The 22438-nt window shown below is 33.0% G+C and overlaps 1 protein-coding gene across 3 annotated transcripts; it reads left to right on the plus strand.

Moving 5' to 3' along the window:
• Nucleotides 1-941: 941 nt before the first annotated feature.
• Stat92E (Signal transducer and transcription activator Stat92E) lies at nucleotides 942-20443 on the plus strand. 3 transcript variants are annotated; one of them, XM_074174926.1, is made up of 14 exons: nucleotides 942-1093; nucleotides 1374-1501; nucleotides 2046-2219; nucleotides 2717-2885; nucleotides 3079-3160; nucleotides 3223-3499; nucleotides 4621-4830; nucleotides 5023-5491; nucleotides 8043-8299; nucleotides 9089-9213; nucleotides 9270-9425; nucleotides 11588-11738; nucleotides 14000-14137; nucleotides 17748-20443. In XM_074174926.1, the coding sequence occupies exons 2-14, from the start codon at nucleotides 1383-1385 to the stop codon at nucleotides 17767-17769; spliced, it is 2349 nt and encodes a 782-aa protein (XP_074031027.1). In that variant the 5' UTR covers nucleotides 942-1093; nucleotides 1374-1382; the 3' UTR covers nucleotides 17770-20443. The 3 variants fall into 3 exon arrangements, with proteins under 3 accessions (XP_074031027.1, XP_074031029.1, XP_074031028.1); XM_074174928.1 differs by lacking the exon at nucleotides 17748-20443 and having other exon boundaries at nucleotides 13972-14099; XM_074174927.1 differs by lacking the exons at nucleotides 14000-14137; nucleotides 17748-20443 and adding an exon at nucleotides 11796-12169.
• The last annotated feature ends 1995 nt before the right edge of the window (nucleotides 20444-22438 follow it).

Below are 22438 nucleotides of genomic sequence, written 5' to 3' on the forward strand. Positions count from 1 at the left end.
TACAAAACCGCAACACGTATTGATCTATATAAAATCTTCGTTGTGCGTGTTCATACTGAATAAATTATACCTAATAAGTGATTGATGACTTGATGCCTAATAAATGTATCCAATTGATAATCAAAAATACATCCTCTTTTATGAAAAGGAGGAAACGAGTTCGCACCTTTGAGCATTTTGTAAAGTTATTTTCTAACTGTTCATTTTAATGTTATGTATTATCTAGTTAAACATAAAAGAAATCCAACTCATTAAATGCACATTTAATGAACTAATTGTCTATCTCCACATTAGAAAATAGATTCAACAGAAGGAAATAATTCAATTATATTTGTCTATTCAGTAAATTTCGAGAATTCATTAATCTTTTGATTTCCAAACCTTTCTCTTTCAAATGTAATACATCATAGTCATGGCTGAAATCATGTCCTTCTGGCAAAAGATGGTTTGCAAATGTAGAATTAGTCGTCATATTCAAAAAAAACTACTCCTGATATATCCGACACAGAAGTTTCTTCTTTATTGTCTTCTGCATAAGTTATTATTTGTTCCGTAAGCCTCATCCAAGTCTTTATTTTTCAAAAACAAGCAATGTTACTTATGAATTTGAGAACTAGTCTTTACATATGCATATCAGTAACGTAGTAACATATGATTACATATGAGATGACTGTTAGAAGTGTCAGAATTGAGAGGTGTCAGGATGAGTCAGATGCGTTCTGTGCTTTTGTTTATTGTTGTCCACGTCGATGTGGGTACCTCCATCTCTGTCATACTCATCAGTTATCACCATTTTATGTTATTTTACATAATTTACTATTTTCCATATTTAATAGCTTTGAACACGAAAGAAATTAAACAAACACACATCTCTCTACTTCGCCTAATTTCAATCGCTGTATATAAATATAAAATCAATGATTGCAGGATATTACTGATCATTTTTATAGATTACAAAGTGAGTAAAATACATATATTCTGTTTCAAGCTTTGGAGTATTTTGTGTAATTTTCATTGGCAACACTGGTATTGGCAATCTACGAATTTGTGTTTTATGTTTTATGATCATGGCTGGTTGTTGTGAATATAGAAGGTAGTGTATTGATAATTTATTGAATATATTAAATTATTTGAAAACAGTATTATCCCATTTCAGTATAATGAATAAGTTATATGTTTGAAAATCCTTACGAACAAACAAGTATACAATTATATTATATATTTAATCGTAACAATGTAAACAATCATTTTTAAAGATAACCATCAGTGCAGTTTTGTTTGTGATGACCTTGAGTAGAACTTACATGTATATTTGAAAGTGGGAAATGAATCAAATTGACAAGGTATTCCGATGTTTACACAATCATTTTTAGGACCTAAACATGTCTCTGTGGGCTAAAGTGCAACAGCTCCCTTCTGGGAGTCTCCAACAAATTTATGGAGATCATTTTCCTATTGAAGTGAGGCATTATCTTGCACAGTACATCGAAGAAAAGTTTTGGTAAGAAATTATGTATTTATAACAGACTGAACATATATTTTCATTATTGAATCAGTATATATTTTTTAACTTTACATTCTTTATGAAGTAGTGATTGGGGTTCTTCATTTTCTAGAACGATTCAATAAAATAGTTCTGCATTTTCTTCAGGAACGTTTAATCCCATTGGACGTACCTGGACGATACCTTTTCAGTAATCAGTGTATTCATAAGTATAGTATATACGAAGTCAATTCGTATAATTCGTCATAAAAACTGAATAGTTATTGAGTGTTGGCAGTTTCTTTGTATGGCATGGTATAGTTTTTAATCCAATAATTATTTTTATGTGGAAGGTTTTATATGGTATTAACTAGTAAATTGATCAGATCCAGTACATCAGTATTTTATTTAGATGTATTCATTTCATCTACAAATGTTGTTTTGAGAGATTCATATTTTCTACTTATGTCCTACTGCTCCTATGTTTTATATAATTGTTTTTAGTTTTGATGATCCACCCATACATTTTAGCAATAATCTTCAATAGTGACTGTATTTACAGGTCTGACGTTGATATTCAACCTGAAAACCCACAACATGAACCATATATTGCAGGATTGGTGAATTCTTTGATACAAGAAATAGAAAATAAAGCTGCAGTTGTCACTGACGCTGAATATTTTTTAACAAAGCTGAAGCTTGCAGAAGCAGCCAAAATGTTTCGACAAAGATACAGGTATGTTTTAGTTATTTCATAAGATTTTTACAATTTCGTGAAACTGATTTTATTTTTGAATTTCTTGTTTCGCTAATCTATAATTCCTTCCTACTATTTTATACCAGAATTGTGCAATACATTCATCTGAAAATTTCAAAATATCTGTTTAAATATGATATTTTCTCAAAAATTTTGCCAACTGTAGGCCTTGTTATATCGTATATTTGCTCTGGTTTGTTTTCATCCTTCTCCTTTTCTTCAATTTTTTTTTCTTCCCTTCTCTTTTTCTTCCTTTCTTTTTTCTTCCCTTCTCTTTTTATTCCCTTCTCTTTTTCTTCCCTTCTCTTGTCTTTCCCCTTTTCTTCTTCTTTTTCTTCTTCCTTCCCCTTTTTTCTTCTCTTTTTCTCTGTGAACTATCACTTTAGGCAATTACTTATTAGTCAAAAAATCTCAACATAAATTCATTCCAACTCGGCAAAATATAGACTATTTTATAATGTGTTGGTTGATTCTAGTGCCACTCCAGTGCTATTATTTACACATATTCGAACCTGTCTTGCTGCTGAGGTGAGGTTGGTTCAGGCTGCTGGAGGAGAACTCCTTACAGGTTTACCGAACGTGATGATATCAAATTCTGGTGTGGAAGTGTTGCAAAAAGTAACTGTGTTAAGGAGCAGAACGCAGGTAATTCTTATGTTTTTTGCCCCGTGACATGTGCATGCTAAAAAGATATGGGTTCTGTATATTTGTATCATAGCCCAGTCAAGATTGTCTTTGCTCAAACTATTGAATAGTTACAACTTTATTCGTGCTACTTTGTATTGAATTGCTTCGTTTCTTAATGGATTTGAATTTATTTACTAATTATCAATTTCAGGGTACCGCTGAAGACTTGAGAAAGATGGAGCAAGAGCTGGAATCTTTTGCTCTGCAATACCATGAATGCACCAAAATTAATGGTGAGTATGTTTGTCCATTGCGAGAATTTTGGTTGCCTCATTATTTATTTTCCATTTTCCAGCACATTTGCAACAGATGTCAAGTCAACAGAATTCCCAGGCAAATATTCAGAAACTTCAGAGACAGAAAGAGCTACTGGAACAAGTATTGAACCAGAAGATAGCTGGGCTGATGCAACTCAGATTAGCACTTGGAGAAAAATTGAAAGAGACATATCAATTACTCATGCAATTGCAAACCCATGTATTGGACGAGGAATTGATTAAATGGAAGAGGGAACAGCAGTTGGCGGGAAATGGTGCCATCTTCAATAGTAATTTGGATACTATACAGGAGTGGTAAGAAAATGTGGTGGTTTACTCCTCAGATTTTTGGAGGTCCACTGGATTTTCACAACTTTCAAAATTTAAAAAATATAAATATTAATTCATTGTGTTAGAAACGGAGTCGTGATCTTTTTTTTTTATTGTTATTCTCTCCATGATATTCGGGAACTTACTTTTGAATGTTTTTCCAACATTGTCATAAACTTATGATGCACTATTTGGAACCTTTGGTGTAGTAATGAATATTACTGGAGTTTTTTTTCCCAACACCAAATTGTTATTTTTAACACCTCAACACTTTTTCAATCACCAAATGATCATCTTCAAGAGGAAGATTAAACTGGACACTTCGCGAGCTAACCTATACAGATATACCATCAGGTAAACCATACAGGTATACCACACCTAAATTAATTTTACAATTTGCCTTATCTATTATTTTACAATATGTCCTTATGTAATGTTTAAATGTTATAGCTATATATAAAATAATTTTCAGTTATATAAAAAATTCATTTCACAATATTGCCTATCTGAATTTACAAAGTTGTGTAGACACAAATCTCATCTCAACCCAGTAAGAATAAAGTCACAACTCAAAATACTCAGTGCTACTATTTTGAACAGTTCAAATCCTAATATATATATTATGTGTCACGTTGTTTGTCCGCTATGGACTCCTAAACTACCAAACACGATTTTAATAAAATTTTGCACACTGTGTGCACTTTTATCCAATTCGATAGATAGAATAGTTTAAATCTCAATTTATGATTGCAATATTGTTTTATTGCAAATTATTTGTTCATTACCTGACAAAGAGTCGTAATAATCTGTTAGTTCGATAATATTCTAACAGATGGCGGTATAAGGCGTTATAGACTGGATTGAGTAAGTATCCAATAGATGACGATATAAGTTGACTGGTTTAAGTATCCAATAGATGCCGCTATGTTGAAAGTACAAACGGCATGACAAATGTCTATGGCAGACTTTTTTTCCGTCTTGATTCATAAATAATAATGTCACTGCATTGAATAGTTGACAACAGTATAACATAAGTTTGAATTGTGAAGCTATTCTTGTGGGGTTGTAATATATATGTCAAGTTTCCATTGTTGATGTTTTTTAAGGTGCGAGAGTTTGGCAGAACTGATTTGGTTGAATAGACAACAAATCAAGGAAGTAGAGAGGCTCAAACAAAGAGTTCCGCTTGATCCACCTGGTGTGGCTGATGTATTGCCACATCTGCTTCAAGATTTTACACAGCTGCTTTCAACATTGGTGACTTCGACTTTCATAATCGAAAAACAGCCTCCCCAAGTGATGAAGACTAACACCAGGTATCTTTTCTTCTACTTCTTTCATTTTCAGTCTGCGATGCAAGTGTATTAACTGTCTCCAGAATTCGCTATTCCGACTACAATGTTATCAACAACAACCCGACAAAGTGTAATTTGGGTACCCAAAAACTTTGAATAATTTTTTTTTCTAAAAGTGGACAAGGTTTTTGATCTCGTATTTCACTTTTTCAGATTCACAGCCACTGTGCGATTACTTGTTGGGGGAAAACTAAATGTCCATATGACCCCACCCCAAGTTAAAGTAACGATAATATCTGAATCGCAGGCGAATCTGCTACTCAAAAATGACAAGCTCGGAAAAAGCGGTGAGAGCTCTGGGGAAATCTTGAACAACACTGGAACAATGGAGTACCAACAGAATTCCAGACAGTTGTCTGTCAGCTTTCGTAACATGCAACTGAAGAAGATAAAACGCGCCGAAAAGAAAGGGACTGAGAGTGTTATGGATGAGAAATTTTCGTTGCTGTTTCAATCCCAGTTCAGCGTCGGAGGTGGAGAGTTGATGTTCCAAGTGTGGACTCTGAGTTTACCTGTCGTAGTTATAGTCCACGGTAATCAGGAACCCCATGCGTGGGCGACCGTAACTTGGGATAATGCTTTTAGTGAACCCGGACGAGTGCCATTTGTTGTACCTGATAAGGTAAGTACAATATTGTTTGTAGTAATAGTAATCTTTATTAAAGGATACATCCTAATCTTACAAGACATAATAACTAATTAACAATTTAAATTTCCACAGTGCCAAAAATATTAATAACATTCAAATCTGTATATAGATAATAACAATAATGAAGATAAACTAAATAAAAAGATAATAATAAAAAAATATACAATTTATAAGACCCAATGTTGAAAACCAATATTGATATAGTAACTATATATAATATACATATTTTCCAACTAACTAATGCTCTAGGTATTCCAATAATTTACTTTTAAACCCTCTTACAGTATTTTCCTCTTTAATGGCATTTGGTAAATTGTTAAATTCCCGTAGTCCCTTGTAGAATAAGTTTTTCGTTCCGCCACCAGTGTGAGTTCTATATATATATGAAAATTATTATAAGATCTTGTCTCATGTTCATGTATTTGATTATTTAAAACCAAAAATTCATTAAAATACGTTGGTTGGAGACTTTTGGTTATTTTAAATATAAAAACCATTGTTAAAAAGAATAATCGATTTGAAATCGACAGCCATTGTAGTATATTCAACATGTGATCAATGGAAGTATAACGACTGCATCTTAATATAATTCTCATGCCCCTATTTTGGAGTTTTTGAAATTGGGTAAGCCTATTTTGGTTTATTAAATGCATTAAAGTTGGAAAGTACTCAAAATGAGGTTTAATTATACAATTATATGTTAATATTCTGGAGTTGATAGTCAAATTATTTGCTATCCTAGAAAAAAAATATAATTTTTTTGAATTTTTTTTTATAACGTATTCAACATGACTGTTCAAACTCAAAGTGTTATCTACAATAACTCCCAGATACTTTATTTCAGACACATATTCCAAGGTAGTGTTACCAATTTCAATTTTTATTTCATTATAATCGATAGAGTTCAGTTTACATTTAGTTGTTATCACCATAGCTTTTGTTTCATCTGCATTTAATTTTAATTTATTCATATGTAAATATTTTTCGATGTTCTTCATAGAACCTTTGAGAGTATCTACAGCATCATTGAGTAATGTATCGTCTGCAAACAGATTAAGTTCATGTAGCCCAGGAACATAATAAATATCATTCAGGTATATAATAAATAAAAGTGGACCAAGTACACTTCCCTTTGGAACACCAATGTTGATATCTATCTCATCAGATATTTTTGAACCAATTTTCGTTTTCTGTTTTCTTTCACTAAGATAACTAAGAAACCATGCCAGCACAGAGCCTGTTAACCCATAATAATTTAATTTTTTTATCAAAATGTTTCTGTCAATTGTTTCAAATGCGCGCTTAAAGTCAAAAAAGACAGCTACAGTGTATTTATTTTCATCATACGCATTTTTCCATCTAGAGAAAGTATACTGAATAGCTGATTCACAGGAATGATTTTTTCTGAATCCTGACTGTTTACCTAAGAATAATTCATTATCATCCAAGTATGCAACTAATTGTTTGTAAACTGCTAGTTCAAGGACTTTCTCCAAAGTTGGTAGAGTATTAATTGGGAGAAAATCGCTTGCTTCAATTGTATTACTAACCTTTGGTATAGGAATAACAGATATTTGAAATACTATACTAACAGATATTTGAAATACTATTAACAAAGTAATTATTGAAATTCTCAGCTATCTCATGTTCATTTTCACTAATTGTTATTGAATTGTTTTCACGAAAGACGATTTTATTCATTTTACTATTGTTTTGAAAAAAGTGGAGATGGATTGGTTTATTGTGAACGAACATTTCAATCTTTGACAAACTAAAATTTCAATCGATTCATCAAATTAATCACACATCATTATCATTAGTAATTTTAGAACTATTCATTTTCCTATACGTATGTATCTTTCCTCGATATAGTTTTCAGACACGTTTTTTATCTCTGTTAGAGTATGGCTTGAGGCTTTGTTTACGAGATGGAGCTGTTACTAGTTAACAATCTTTTTCTTACACGAGAAACCTCTACGAGACAAATCTCTGTGAGGTATTGTGCATGAATGTCTGCTGGACGTAACTCAATATCTAGCTTGGTATTCATACATTTGAGGCTTCATTTAGAAGGACTTTTACCTCGGAAACGATATTATGAACCCCTCTTTTGTAGGACGGTGCAACTAGTGTGGTTTTTATTCTTGCTAAATAAAACGAAGTTATATTGGCTAATAAAATGAAAAATTATTCTCCGGGCAATGATATTATAACGCCATCTCTCCCAGGACGGTGCAACTAGTGTGGTTTTCATTCCTGCTAAATACGAAATTATATTGGCTAGTATAAGGATATTATATTCTCCCGGAAAGGATATTATAACGCCCCCTCTTGCAGGAGGGTGCGATTAGTGTGGTTTTTATTATTGCTAAATAAAACGAAATTATATTGAGTAATATAAGGATATTATATTCTCCCGGAAAGGATATTATAGCGCCCTCTCTTGCAGGACGGTGCAACTAGTGTGGTTTTTATTATTGCTTAATATTGCTGATATGAAATGGGCAATAAAAATCAATTTCAGGTTGCTTGGAATAAAGTTGCTGAAACATTATCCATAAAGTTTAGAGCTGCAACAAACAGATGTTTGACTGAGGACAACCTGCGATTTTTAGCAGAAAAAGCTTTCAGAGGAAATTACAATGAAACCAGTAACGCAATGTTGAGTTGGGCTCAATTTTGTAAGGAACCTTTGAGTGAAAGGAATTTCACGTTTTGGGAATGGTTTTATGCAATAATGAAGTTGACTAGAGAACATTTGAGGGGACCATGGGCTGACGGGTAAGAATTGATAATATATTAGGTTGTTTCAAAAGTTTTGTCCATATAATATTATTGAAGTGTTGAGCTTCAAAAATATATGACATTGAAATGGACAAAACTTATGAAATAACCTGATAATAATAATAATAATAGCTTTCATTACCCAACAGATGAAAATCATTTACAGGGATGATTAAGTATGTTGAAAAGTAATATAGGTTCTTATAAATGAAAAAAATATGCCAGAAATTGAAAATTCCATGAAAAACTGAGATGTAGTTTTGGAAATATATTCTAGGGAATCAAAATTGATATCATACAAATTTGAAATTGAATTTGGATTATTGCAAATACTAAAGATAGGTGAATTGAGGTACAAATTGGTTCTGGCCAGTCGGCAGTAAAAAGTTCTTAAATGAGGCACACAGAAATTTATAAGAGATAACACCTCCAAAATATCCATATTGTTGTGCAGTGATTTATGTAGGAAAACTATTCCAGCAAATTTTTTACGTAACTCAAGACTTTTAATATTGAATGTTATAGTAAGATATTCACATGGAATACCTCTATCAAGCTAGATACCATAAGATTTGAAGTAAATAGACTTTAAGAAATGATATTGAACTTTTTCAATAAATGAATTATAGCAATTGTAGAATGGAGATCATAGAACAGAGCGTAGTTAGAGCAGATACTATAACTTCGTTGAAATCCAGTATGATGAATTTATAATTATGTTGGTAAATGTTTGTTTATAACAGTAGAGTAACGATATTCCATATGATAGATGTAAATTATGTTTAGGGCCATAATGGGCTTTGTGAGGAAGAGACAAGCTGAAGAACTATTATCATCCTGTACGTGTGGGACTTTCCTTTTACGATTCTCAGACAGCGAATTAGGAGGAATCACGATTGCATGGGTCTCCGGTATAATATTCATTCATATTGATACGAGATCAGCTTTTAATGACGTTTATTTTCAGACACTGGAGAAGTCTTCAGTCTCCAACCTTTCACTTCAAAAGATTTCGCTATACGATCTTTGGCCGATAGGGTTGCAGATCTGAATCATCTGGTGTACTTGTATCCGGATATTGCGAAAGATCTTCCCTTCGGAAAATACTATACGCCATATCAAGGTGAGTATATGGAATATCAATTATTCAAAGTAATATTTGTTTAACCAAAGAAGTTCCAACTGATTTTTCGTAGGTTATTTGCTGTTTATAGAAATTGGTCTTTCCAGAAATTGGAAATATATGCTCCTGGAAACCATCTAGAAATGAATACCAAGAAAATGCGGTTTTCCAAAAGCTGATTCAGAATTAACTATAACTACCGTTTTCTTGTAAACAATTCCGAAGTTGAGATTGTAAATAAGTACACTTATTCAGGAGTTATTTTCGCTTCTTCATCTCTCTTCAGAAAAATATCAGTTTCCTCTGTGTCGAAAGAAAATCAGGTAGCAAATCTCAATTCTTACGAAATTCAAGACAAATTCTCAGGAATCGTTAATAAAACTATACGCTGCTTTTGTTATCAGCTCTTTCTCTGCGTGCTCATCTGTTTGGGGAATTAACTATGCCGACATATTGGAAAGAGTACAGGTTAACTTCCTTAAGAACGTTCAAATTTCGCAGGCTACATATATTCGATTTGCGATTTTTTTTATGTTGGTACAATCGGCTCGAACATATGTTCACAGTTTTAGCTGAACGAGCGCCATTTGAATCAATGCACTTTTGCCAAGTCAATTGATTTCGTCAGCATAAAAGTGTGTGCTCAGGATTCATATGTAACAACATAACAAAAATATATCACAAGTGTTGAAAGGAACAGAATCCATTATGACACATTGAAAAAACACTTTAATGTGTGATTTCCACTTGAAAGTTTACAAAACCGCGACACGTGTTTCGCTATACAATAGCATCTTCAGGTTTCACAGTACTGTGACACCTGACTAAAACTTAAATTTACGACTTTAAACTCGAAACTGAGACTTTCAAAGTAAAAATTACGACTTTTCAACTCAAAATTATATCAATCTTGAAAATACGAGTTTTTTTTCGAAATTTCGACTTATTTCGACTTTAAATTTAAAATTCAGCTTCAAACTCAAAACCACGTCTTTCAACTCGAAATTACGACTTTTCAACTCGAGATTACAACTTTTTAACTCGAGATTACGACTTCTTAACTCGAGATTACGACTTCTTAACTCGAGATTACGACTTCTTAACTCGAGATTACGACTTCTTAACTCGATATTACGACTTTTTAACTCAAAATTACGACATTTTAACTCGAGATTACGACCTCATTCTCAAAATTACCACTTAAAAAACGAAATTACGAGTTTTTCGCGAAATTTCGATTTTTCAACACGAAATTTCGACTTTCAACTCAAAATTACGACTTTGAACTCGAAATTACGACTTTGAACTCGAAATTACGACTTTGAACTCGAAATTACGACTTTAAATCACGAATTTAAACTATAAATTACAACTTTTATATCGGAATTTCGACTTTAAACTCGAAATTACGATTTTAATATCGGAATTTCGACTTCAAACTCGAAATTACGACATTAAGCTCGGAATTACGACTTTAATATCGGAATGTCGACTTTAAACTCGAAATTTCAGGTTTAAAGTCAAAATCACGTCTTTCAACTGGAAATTACGACTTTAAAGTCAAAAGCACGTCTTTCAACTCGAAATTACGACTTTTTAGCTCGAGATTACGACTTCAACTCTGAAATTTCCACTTTAACTCTGAAATTTCCACTTTAATATCTAAATGACGACTTTTTAACTCGAGATCACGGCTTCAACCTCAAAATTTTGAGTTAAAAATTCGTAATTTCGAGTTTAAAGTCGCAATTTCGAGATTGAAGTGGAAATTTCAAGACTGAAGTCGTAATTTCGAATTGGAAAGTCGTAATCTCGAGTCAAAAGTCGTAATATCGAGTTAAAAGTCGTAATTTCGAGTTAAAAGTCGTAATTTCGAATTAAAAGTCGTAATTTCGAGTTAAAAGTAGTAATTTCGAGTTGAAAGTCGTAATTTCGAGTTTAAAGTCGTAATTTCGAGTTAAAAAGGCGCAAGTTTGTGTTTAAAAGTCGTAGTTTCGAGTTTGAGGTCATAATTTTCAGTTTCAGTCAGGCGTCACAGTAGTATGACGCCGGAAGATGCTATTGTATAGCGAAACACGTGTCGCGGTTGTGTAAACACATCAAATTATTTTAATTATTACTTGTAAATCACTCATCATAAATCATTCATTTTGCTTTTGCAGACAATCAACCGACATCAAATAACGGATACGTGAGGCCACATCTGGTAACGCACGTCCCTGGATTCACTGGTCACAGTTATCCTAATACACCACAACATCCGTTCATGCAGTCTCCAGATCCCAGTCGTGACACGCCGTCGGTAGCAAGCAGGTGAGCTATGTTCCCTTCAAGTATGAAATTTATCTTCACTGATTTTTTCTGTACCAGCTATCCTAATATGATCGATCTCTAGAGTCTGAGGAGGAACGCAAACGGACCACTTTAAAAAAAATTTAATAATTGTTTTGCAAAACTATGTGCTTTAAGTTAAGTGATACGAAGAGTAGTGGACATTTTTTTACTTTTTGATATATATACAAATAAATATCTATCTACTATATAGTTTTGAACAACAAAGTTGTATTGTGCTGAAACTATAGTATTTTGTTACTTCTGGATAAAAAAATTTACTAAAATTTCTAAAATTTTATCTATGCTCAAAGTCAGGGTAATTGTCATAAATATAATTGAATGTGATAAAATTTCTAATTAATGTTGAATGTTTGAAGTATTACATATGACAAATTACAAGATTTGTTGAAGTCGTGTTTTTATTTCAATATTAATTTGGGGAAAAATGAACAATGTTAGTATTCACACATTTCAACAGATCGGAAAAAAGTTACCTCAAGAGACATAACTTCCATTAAAGGTCCAAACATTTACAACGCGATTAACACCATTTTAAACACAGGAAGGGCATATTCTAAGCATTCGTATCAATATGGTGTTGAACATTGTTGTAAAAGATGAACTCTTGGTGTTAATATAGTCCTCCAGACTGTAAAATTTAAGAACCTTTTTATTCGTTACCAAATATAAGTTTGAACTAACTGAATTATTGAATAACTTCTGTGAACAACTCATATTCCTATATATCATCGAATATTTTTCCTGTAACTAAAAAAGGGTAATATGTGAGCTGTGGAGAAGAACACAAGCATACGAGGTATGATCAAAAGGGGAGTTTTTGAATTTCATGGGTTTTGAGAGTCTGATTTTAATTTTTTTTATATTGGTATATTGTTCGAAATATGAAGTGAATGTTCAAATTTCCCGGTTTTCCTATTTTTTTGATTAATACATTTTTAATAAATAAAGGTTTTTTTGAGAAAAATGAAAATTCACCTTATTTTTTGAACACTCAGCGTACATGCCCCTGAAGTATGATAAAATTTCCCTGAAAGAGGGGTGTTTTTGAACGTTAATTTATCGTCTGGGTCACGTAACTTTAATTGTAATAAAATTGTCCTATTTAACAGTAATAGTGATGATAATGATGATATTTCTGTTGACTACTTCGCTACATGAATCATTTTACAGGAACAATATGAATCTTCGACTTGAAATGTAATATTTCATTGTCTAAATGAAGAAAAGGTTTTTAAAAAAATCTGTTTAAAATATGTTTTTCCGTTAATCAGCTGTAAAAGAGTTCAATGATTCAGTTGGTTTTGACAAGTGCTATAAACTATCCACGATAATAATTATACAGTTTTCACACTAAAAGTTTTATTTAAGAAACGTCGTTTCGCCAAGCGGTTGCTTCATCAGTTAGACATGAGTTGAAGCTCCTCTTTCTGTAGCAAAACGAGTCCTGAAGAAATATTTCATTAGTTCGGACTTCCATTGTCTAATATGATATAAATTGATTCAAAATCCCTGAAAGAATCTGTAAGAAATTTAAAAGATAAGCTAAAAAAATAACAATTATATCAAGCAAAAAACTGAAATTACAATGAAATAAAATATAAGAAATAACCAAAAAATGAAAAATTAACACGAGATTTTTTAAAAAAAAACGACGATTGTCGATACTAACAGTCGATTCTTGCTTTGGAATCTTTTAATTTTTATTTTTCATTTCATGTTGATAATTTTCATTTTGTAATTTTCATCTCGTGTTAATAGTTCAATTTTTTCTTTTTATTTTTTGGTTGTTGCTTGTATTTTATTACATTGTAATTTCAGTTTTTTTTGTTTAGTATAATTGTTATTTTTTCAGCTAATCTTTTTAATTTTTTGCAGATTCTTTCAGGGATTCCAAATCGATTTATATCATCATGTTAGACAATGGAAGTCAAACAAATCCCAAAGAAATGTTTAGTACGGAAATTGTATAATTATGACTATCAAATAATGAGTTAGTGTATTCATACTTTGAGTGCCATAAAAATCCTAAATCCGCAAATTCGGCCAAGGCCGGATTTCCTTCAATTAATGACAAGCATGCTGCAAACAGACTTAACCAGACACATTGCAACATTCCTAATTCTGTGCCCGAAGTCAGTTTCAAACTTCTCTCACAACATTATCTCAGTATTATTGGTTGTCTGTGTTGCAGTATGTGATGTCTGGTTATGTCTGTGCAGTTATGCCGGCTCCGTGGCAACGACCGCTACCACTCATCTGGATGGCTCCTCCGGGATGGACTATTTGGATCAGCTCGATGACGTCAACATCGATTTGAATGGTCTGGTCAACTTGAACGAGCTCATGGGCTATAAACAGTAAGTTTCATGACTTTTATTTTGTAGTTAATTTGTTTTTGTTACTTCCAAATCAGTGTATGTAATGTGTTTGAAGAATGTAAACTTTACGGCTGGAGATAACTGTCAGAAAGCTATTTTCCGGGGTTTTTTTGGCCATGGTCTGCAGGTTTTTATGAAGTTGGTCTGAAAAGTTACTGACCTAACAACATAATCTCCTTTTAACTCTACACGCGTTTTTCTCTGCAAAATAATTGTTCACGATGGTGATTGCCTCTTCATTTGATGAAAATATCTGTCCTCCGAGCGAAATATTTAGATGAAGGAACAAAAAGAAGTCGCTTGGGACTAGATCTGGTGAGTAAGGCGGATGGTCAAGCAGTTCAAACTGTAATTCGTGGATTTTTGCCATGGCAACCGCTGAGGTGTGAGAGTGTGCGTTATCTTGGTGAAACAGGACTTTCTTTCCGCAAGTTCTGCCTTCAGTTTGTCAAGTATTGATGGGTAGTATGCTCCTGTGATAATTTTTCCTTTTTGAAGATAATCGATTAGAATAACTTCATGACTATCCAAAAAAACCGTTTCCATCATTTTCCCAGTTGAAAAAACAGTTTTTTCTTTTTTTTTTGAGCCACTTCCGGGCGTATAATGGTGTATCCAAATTTCACCATCCATACACCATGGTGTATCGAAGTTTGGCGGCAATTATTCGGCGTCAAAAGGCGTATTTATTGCGCGTTGGAAATGTTCATTCGAACGCATTCTTGGTCTAACGTGAGCAAACGCGGCACCCAACGCGCGGACAGCTGTCTCATGCCCAAATGTTGATTCATTACGTTCTTCTGACATGTTCGTATCCCATGCTATTTCTCTCACTTCAATTGCGCAATCGTCTAGCACCCATTTGGTGAACGTTGGCGATATTTTCGTCGGTAATTGCAGTTTTTGGACGTCCCGAACTTTTGAAAAGGTGTGAGCCACAATAAACCTTTGCGGGTTGTGGTGGAGGGTCGAATAGACCCACTCACTTTTATCGTAACCTCTGCTATCTCTCTCACTTTAATTCGTCAGCCGTCTAGCACCATTTGGCGATGTTTTTGTCGGTAGTTGCAGTTTTTGGACGTTCCGAACGTTCATCGTCTCCCAAGCTCTTACGGCCACGTTTAAATTCGGCTGCCCAAAATTTCACTGTAGTAAATGATGATGCAGAGTCCCCATACACAGAATCCAACTCATCTTTGACTTGCGTAGGCGTATTGCCTTTCAAAAACAAATATTTAATGACAGCTTGAAACTCTATTTTGTCCATTTTCACAAAAACACACATCAACTCACTCAAACGACTGTTACATAATAACTGCGCGTCCGAAATGGCTGTGGTGAGTAACTGTCAACATATGAACAACGAAATTCACTAGCTTTCAATTACTAGTGCTGCTATCTTCATGTTGAGGTCGGAAACTTTTCAAACCACCCTCGTATGCCTGACGTTTCGTCTACTACTGCGGTAGACGAAACACTTGGCATGAAATCCTGAAGACTACGGCCAAAAAACCCGGGAAACAGCTTTCACACATGATTTTTATCGTTCGAATTACATAGATATTGTGTAACAAGCACGTTTTGAGATAGATCAAGAAAAATGTGAATGTGCGAGAACATTTTTGTTAATTGTGTGCTATTTCCTTGATCAATCTAATACGAACTCTCAGCGATGTCTTACTGTTTAAAACATTGTTCACTGAAACATGTAACAAATGATTGTATATTTGAAATGTTGTCCCTTAATATCATTCAAGTTGAAATAAATTGATATTATGTTATGGAACTGAATATAATCTACATAATGCTGACTCTGATCCAACTGTTTTCAATTTATTGATTAGTTTACTTTCAAAAACAGATGATTAAAAAAAGTTGGGTTATGTATGGACTGTATAAATTTTTTCTCGGACTTGAAAATGGTTCTCAAACAATCATTTTTTATGTGTTTTGTGTTGCCATAATAAGAAGTGATATACATTGCAAATAGCATCATTTTAATCTTTTGTATTTCCCTTTGTCGGAATTTTATTTTTCATTGACCTTATAGGTTAGACCGCACTAACTGCACTATATGTAAAACATGTGTAGGACATGATAAAGTAGAAATTTATAGGTAGGTAATTTGGCATTTATAGAAATGCTCTGAGAGATTCATGTGTGAGGTCAATTTAAGGGCTAATAGAACAATTACAAATAAATAGGTTAGACGGCTACTATTTGTTACAGAGTTAACAAATATGCCTACTCTTTCCTTGGCCTAAATGTGAACTCTCTCAACGTTAGGTATCCAATTAACATTGTGTTGATGCCTTCCCGTTAGATTTTTTAGCTTTTGAATTAACAGTCTCTATTTTGTTTTCGTGGCATCATTGTTTATCGACATTTCATAGGAATTAATCATCTCAGAAATGAAATTACAGCAGTTATTTGCTAGAGAAAGCATGAACTAAATTACTGTTGGTTATTGAGTAATTTATAACAATATTAGCCGAGTATTTTTGATAAAAAGAATTGGAACCTCCAGCGAAGAATGAATCTGAGGAAAACATTTTTTCCATACCAGAACAGAAGGACTCGTATGAAGTAAAATGAATCAGCTCAAATATTGTGAATTAATATCGTCTCAGAAGATAGATATTTCAAAAAAAAAACTAATGAATACAGTTAATTGTATGATTTTCACTATAAAGGGTTTTACAAAAACCGCGACACGGTGCTCAAGCATAGTTATGCTTTCTCAAGCATAACTATGCTTGAAAATCATACAATAAACTGTATTCATTAATTCTTTAATATGGATTTTCATCAAGTATTGGCCAGTTCTATTCAATTATAGATATTTCCAATTGTTTTTTCAAAAACATTCGTTATTAATAAAATGAAGAATTTTGAAAACTCTGGATTTTCCTAAGGTCTCATTTCATAAAAATATTCTGCTCCTGATTTGGTGAACAGATATACAAATATACGTAGAGAATGTGGTATTTTATTGAATAGCTTGAATGACTTGTGCTGCTTCAGGTATTTAGGTGAATTTTTCAATTTGAGAACTTACTTCCACTCCCATTTTTGAACAATTTGAGTCAAAGAGTGTTTTTGAGGAAGTTAACATATTCGCATCAGCCAGTTAAAATACTCTGATCAACAATTGAACTGGATAATTTTTAAATTCCAAAAATTGAGATATAAAAATATATTTTGAGGCCAATCGTGTTTGCTATATTGTTTGTAGTCAAAATTTATTTGCATTTTCTTTTTTCTTGGTGTTTTTGTCTCCACAAAAAATGTTTGCAGGAATATGGCCCCAAAATCTGTACATACTAATATCCACTTCAATTGTTGAGCAGTTTATATGAAACTACGTACTTTCTTCAACAAGGTTTGTGGGGCTTAGTTGAAAAAGGGACTATTTAGCTGCAATACAATGCATATTCCGAGGGATATTTTTATTATGAACGAGAAAAGTTGAAAAAAGTTATTGAATAGTATTCGTAGGGAAAAACCCTTTAAAAAATGAGTTGGCTGTGCCGAGTAACGAATTGGAAATGTTGTTTGACTGTTCAATATATGAAATTTTGTTTAAAAGGAATCCTTTGGCACGTACCTAATTTCAACTGGATACCTAAAACAAGCAGCAAGAGGTTTCAGGACCACCTATCTAACAGTATCCGTTTAATCCTGATCGGGGGTTGTTGACTTTAAATTCAAATTAGATTTCGACTACAACTGGACTACTTGTGATTGAGTCTTATCTTCTAATCAGAAAACATTTCCTGCTGAAAACACTAACGGGCATGTGAGTACAAACGTGTTTTGAAGGCTGTGGCTTTCATAGTCGAGAGTACAATGATACTTTATTGTGAAGTGTTTGGAAAAACACGGAGCATCAATAATTTTTATCTTCTAGGAACCTGTTTGGATGTGCAATTTATTGGTAATTCGTGTATATGTTATCGATAGTTTGAATAAGGTGCTTTTGAATATATTTCAAGTTTTGTTGTAGTTAACTTAGTTTTTAAGCGTTTTTAACTTTTTTAAGAATAATTCAGTTGCGAGACTATTTTATTCTAAATGTTTTACCCATTCACATATTTTATACGGAAGCGCGGAAGGTCCACATATTTTTATTATTCGTTTCTTCTAAATTACGACTTTGAAACTCGAAATTTTGACTTCAATCTCGAAATTTCGACTTTAATCTCGAAATAAAAGGTAATTTTGAGTTAAAAAACGGTATTTCGAGTTTGAAGTCGTAATTTTGTGTTAAAAAGTCGTAATTTTGTGTTAAAAAGTCGTATTTTTAGTTAAAAAGTCGTTGAAAAGTCGTAATTTTTAGTTAGAAAGTCGTAATTTCGAGTTGAAAATTCGTAATTTCCAGTTTGAAATAGAAATTTTGAGACAAAATTCGAAATTTCCAGATTAAAGTCGTATTTTCGAGTTAAAAAGTCGTAATTTCGAATTTAAAAGTTATAATTTTCAGTCAAAAAGACGTAATTTCAAGTTTAAAGTCGACATTTTGAGATTCGAAGTCGTAATTTCCAAGAAACGAGTAATAAAAATTTGTGGTCCTTCTTTTCCGCCATTTTATAAGGGTGACCATATATTTTTAGAGAGATATAAACCTTGTTACACTATTTTTAAATTAATAGACAATCCTAATATTTCGAAAGAAATATTGATGTAAATAGACTATTCTTCATAGAACTTCCACAGTTGTTTTTCATCTGTAAGGGTCTGAAAATGTTTTTAACAATTGAAGTTTGAACAGCTGGATAGCCAAGGATCGAATTATGGATTAGAGAACCTCCATTAAATTTAACTTCAAACCGTTTATTGACTAGCATATGATGTGTTGGAGCCAACAAAGAGGGTAGGGATATGTTTGTCATTTGTTTCTAGTGAGTTTATCAACGTTTCTCCCATGTGAGTGGTTTGCATCTTCAGGAATTTTTGTACTCTTGAAAAAGCAACGTTTGTTTCGGTGAAACGTTGAGTCACTTGAAACCAACAGTGTTCCACATTCCTGAAAAGGTTTTGAAATGATACAACTTGACATCAATAACATCATTGGTATTTTTATTGATAAATCCTATTTTGTTTTCAATTGATAATTTTGTATCGAATGATTCAGTTATTTTCTACACGAGATCGACCTTTCGAGATTGTTAAAAATGCAACTGTGGGGGTTTTAAAAGAAAAAAAAATAGTGGTAGACCAATCAACTTCAACTGTTATTAAATAACATTTATTTTGTTTTGGCGATTTCAAAATTTCGAAAGTTTTGTGAACTTGCTAGTATTTTGGCTGCTTTGCTGAGTGATCATATCAACTATTTTATTAATTTCAAGGTATCCACTTGCAGTTGGATATAAAAACAAGTACACATTAATTTACAATTCAATTGCCAATGTTACGGCGGCGTTTGTCGCCTTTTTTAGTCCTACAATAAAAATAGATGATAATAAACTATAATTTGTTGTACAGTTCCAAAAAACCTATTGACGATGTTGCCCTTCATTTGTATTCACCAAAACTGTAAATCTGAGTATTTTGTTTATTTATTTTTTTTAGATATTCCACAAAATATCTCATTTTACTTAAAACAACATGCTCAGATATACAGTTTGGCTATTTTTATTGTGGCTCTGAAGCTGGCGACAAACGTCGCCGAAACGTTGGCAATTGAAATGTAAACTAATGGGTACGTGTTTTTATGTCTAACTGCCAGTTAATAACTAGCAATCGTACACATCTGAACGTGAGGAAAATTGAACTATTTCGTTAACATAAATGAATATCTTTTCCATTATTTCTGGAGAAAACATTTGATTATCTGTTTTTGTTGGTTCAGTTATTGATTGGTCTCTCTGTATTAGTGCCTCTTTGTTGACCCACTTTTTCATAGATGTGAAAATGATTTTATTCACACAAATTTAGGACACGTGTTATATTTTTTCAAAATGCAATGAAACATGTATAGTTTCTGCTTTCCATGTTTGTTCTGGATATACTTATATCTTGAAGGTTGTTAGCTTACTTCAGTGCTTTGGAAATCCTGATATAGAGCATCAGTACGAAAATCTATCAGCTCTATCAGTGGGACGTAGCTTTTAATTTTATAGAATCGTCTGATTCTATACTTTGTTTGTTGATACACAGTCGATTTGAAAATAATATGAATTCAGAAGTTTTTGAACTCCCAAGTTGATCATGCGAGTGCTCTACTTTTTGTTATCAGTAATAATTACAGAAAGCTGTATTAAATAAAGGTATTGCAGAATTTGTTTTTGTTTTATTTCACCAAGATCCCATTGAAAATTGAAGCAAAGTGACAGTAATAATTATTTCATTATTCACTTCAAAACCATTCGTGATTTGGTTTTGATGTCATTTAGATTATTTAGAACTCTATCAAACCACCAGTAGTAAAAATAATCATAACGCCTCGAGTTCAAACTCTGGAGAATACCTGAAGTACCTTCAACTGTTCCCGTCAAATCTTACAGAGCCAGGCATTCAATCAGAGTATACCAGGTGCAAAATAGCCAAAAGTCTGCTTAAGACAACCAGTAGTAACAAACGCTGAAACGAATTACAACAGGTCTAGGCAGATTAAGAATCTTGTAAGTTTGAAAATTACAGAGTGGCTTTGTCTTGATGGTAACACCTCAATCAGGGAAACAAAGAAGCGAACTCGGGTTCATAACTTCTTAGATGCTTTCCAGTCTGATGTTCAGCGAGTAGACAGGTCGTTGGCTGGAGGTTCAGGTTGTTTCAAAAGTTTCATCTGTTTTAATGTCTATGTTTTTGTAGCCCCATATCCCAATAAACATTAATTCAACTGTGTCGCGCGTATTGGAAATATAGAAAAGCGGCTGCCTCACGATTTGAAGGATTAACAAAAATTATCACGTTTCGAGGTCTGTTCTTTGCTTTTGCGCAACCACAACGATCATTTTTTGGATCGGATCCTCACGTGTGAGGAAAAGTGGATCCTCTACGACAGCAGGAAACATTCAGGGGAGGCTTAGCCTCCCAATAAAATTTGAGGCTATTCATCGCAATAAATTGAAACATATTGACAAATAATTTTGATTATTTTTCTAAAAATTGCTTGGTTATCATTACTTTACCATTAATTTTCAATATAAATACATAATATGCCTGAAAAAACACGATCACTCACTACGTAGTACGTACCACACTGTATCCTGCATTAACAAAACTCAAACGCACCGCCCATGAACTAATAACAAATAAACCATCACCCCGAAATAGTAGATAAATGCCATACGTTACAAGGGAGCCAAGCCTCCGACTGCTTTAAAATACACAGGCTCTACGAGACCGATCCAACCAGCGACATACGTCCCGATTTGTAATTTCAGTTGCAGAAAATAAAACGTTAGAGGAGGCTATCCTCCAGTTGGTTTCCGTTAGTGTACGACTGCGTTTGTTTTTTATTTAATTATTCGGACGGGATGCCGTGACGGACCGGTTGGTACGATAAATGCGATTGGTTAACCTGCTCCATTAAACGAGAAAAACTTTTTTGTTGGCCCTGTGTTTTATTTTCCGTACAAATCGAATACCAAACGTGGTCTAAAATAGGATACTCCGATTTAAAAAATTTACATCGTTCTACAGAAAGGAACTTTAAATCTAAGGAGCATATATTTTCGTCTTGTAAATTAAAATTGTTTAGCAAACAAAATATAGCAACAGCTATATCGTCTTGGTTAAGAACGAATGTTATGTTTACTTTTAGTCTCTTTTTTTCCTTCCTATCCAAAATTACAAAATACACATTTCAGTTCACCTTTCAAAATGCGGGACCCTCGCAGACTATATTGAACTTGAATGACCGCCGATTGAAAGTAGTTTGCGGGTGCCTTGTGAATTCACTTAAACAAACCAGATTTAACCTTCCTTTCTACCCCATCCTTCCTTTCCTTTCCTGGCAAGACACGACTCTCACCTCCCGTTGGTTCTTGCTGGGCAATAAAATTTACTTTTAGACCTGTTTTTACAAGCATAATTGAGTACTTGTGTTTATAAAATATTTGTAGCAATTTTTAACAAAACTGTTATATTAGAAGAGAAAAGTATTATTTATTGACTGAGAAGAGTTCATTTATATTAAATAACTCAAAGACAACCCTTTTTTCTATATTTTAATGGTCAGTTTTATACATCTAATTTTCGGCAATACACAATTTTTGTTTGCATTCATGCAAATATTACGTATTTTGCTTTAAATAGGTGCGGTACCTCAAA

The sequence above is a fragment of the Leptinotarsa decemlineata genome, unplaced genomic scaffold (assembly GCF_025532065.1).
Source record: "Leptinotarsa decemlineata unplaced genomic scaffold, Ldec_3_MD MMD2_tig00000882_RagTag_RagTag, whole genome shotgun sequence".
Lineage (NCBI taxonomy): Eukaryota > Metazoa > Arthropoda > Insecta > Coleoptera > Chrysomelidae > Leptinotarsa > Leptinotarsa decemlineata.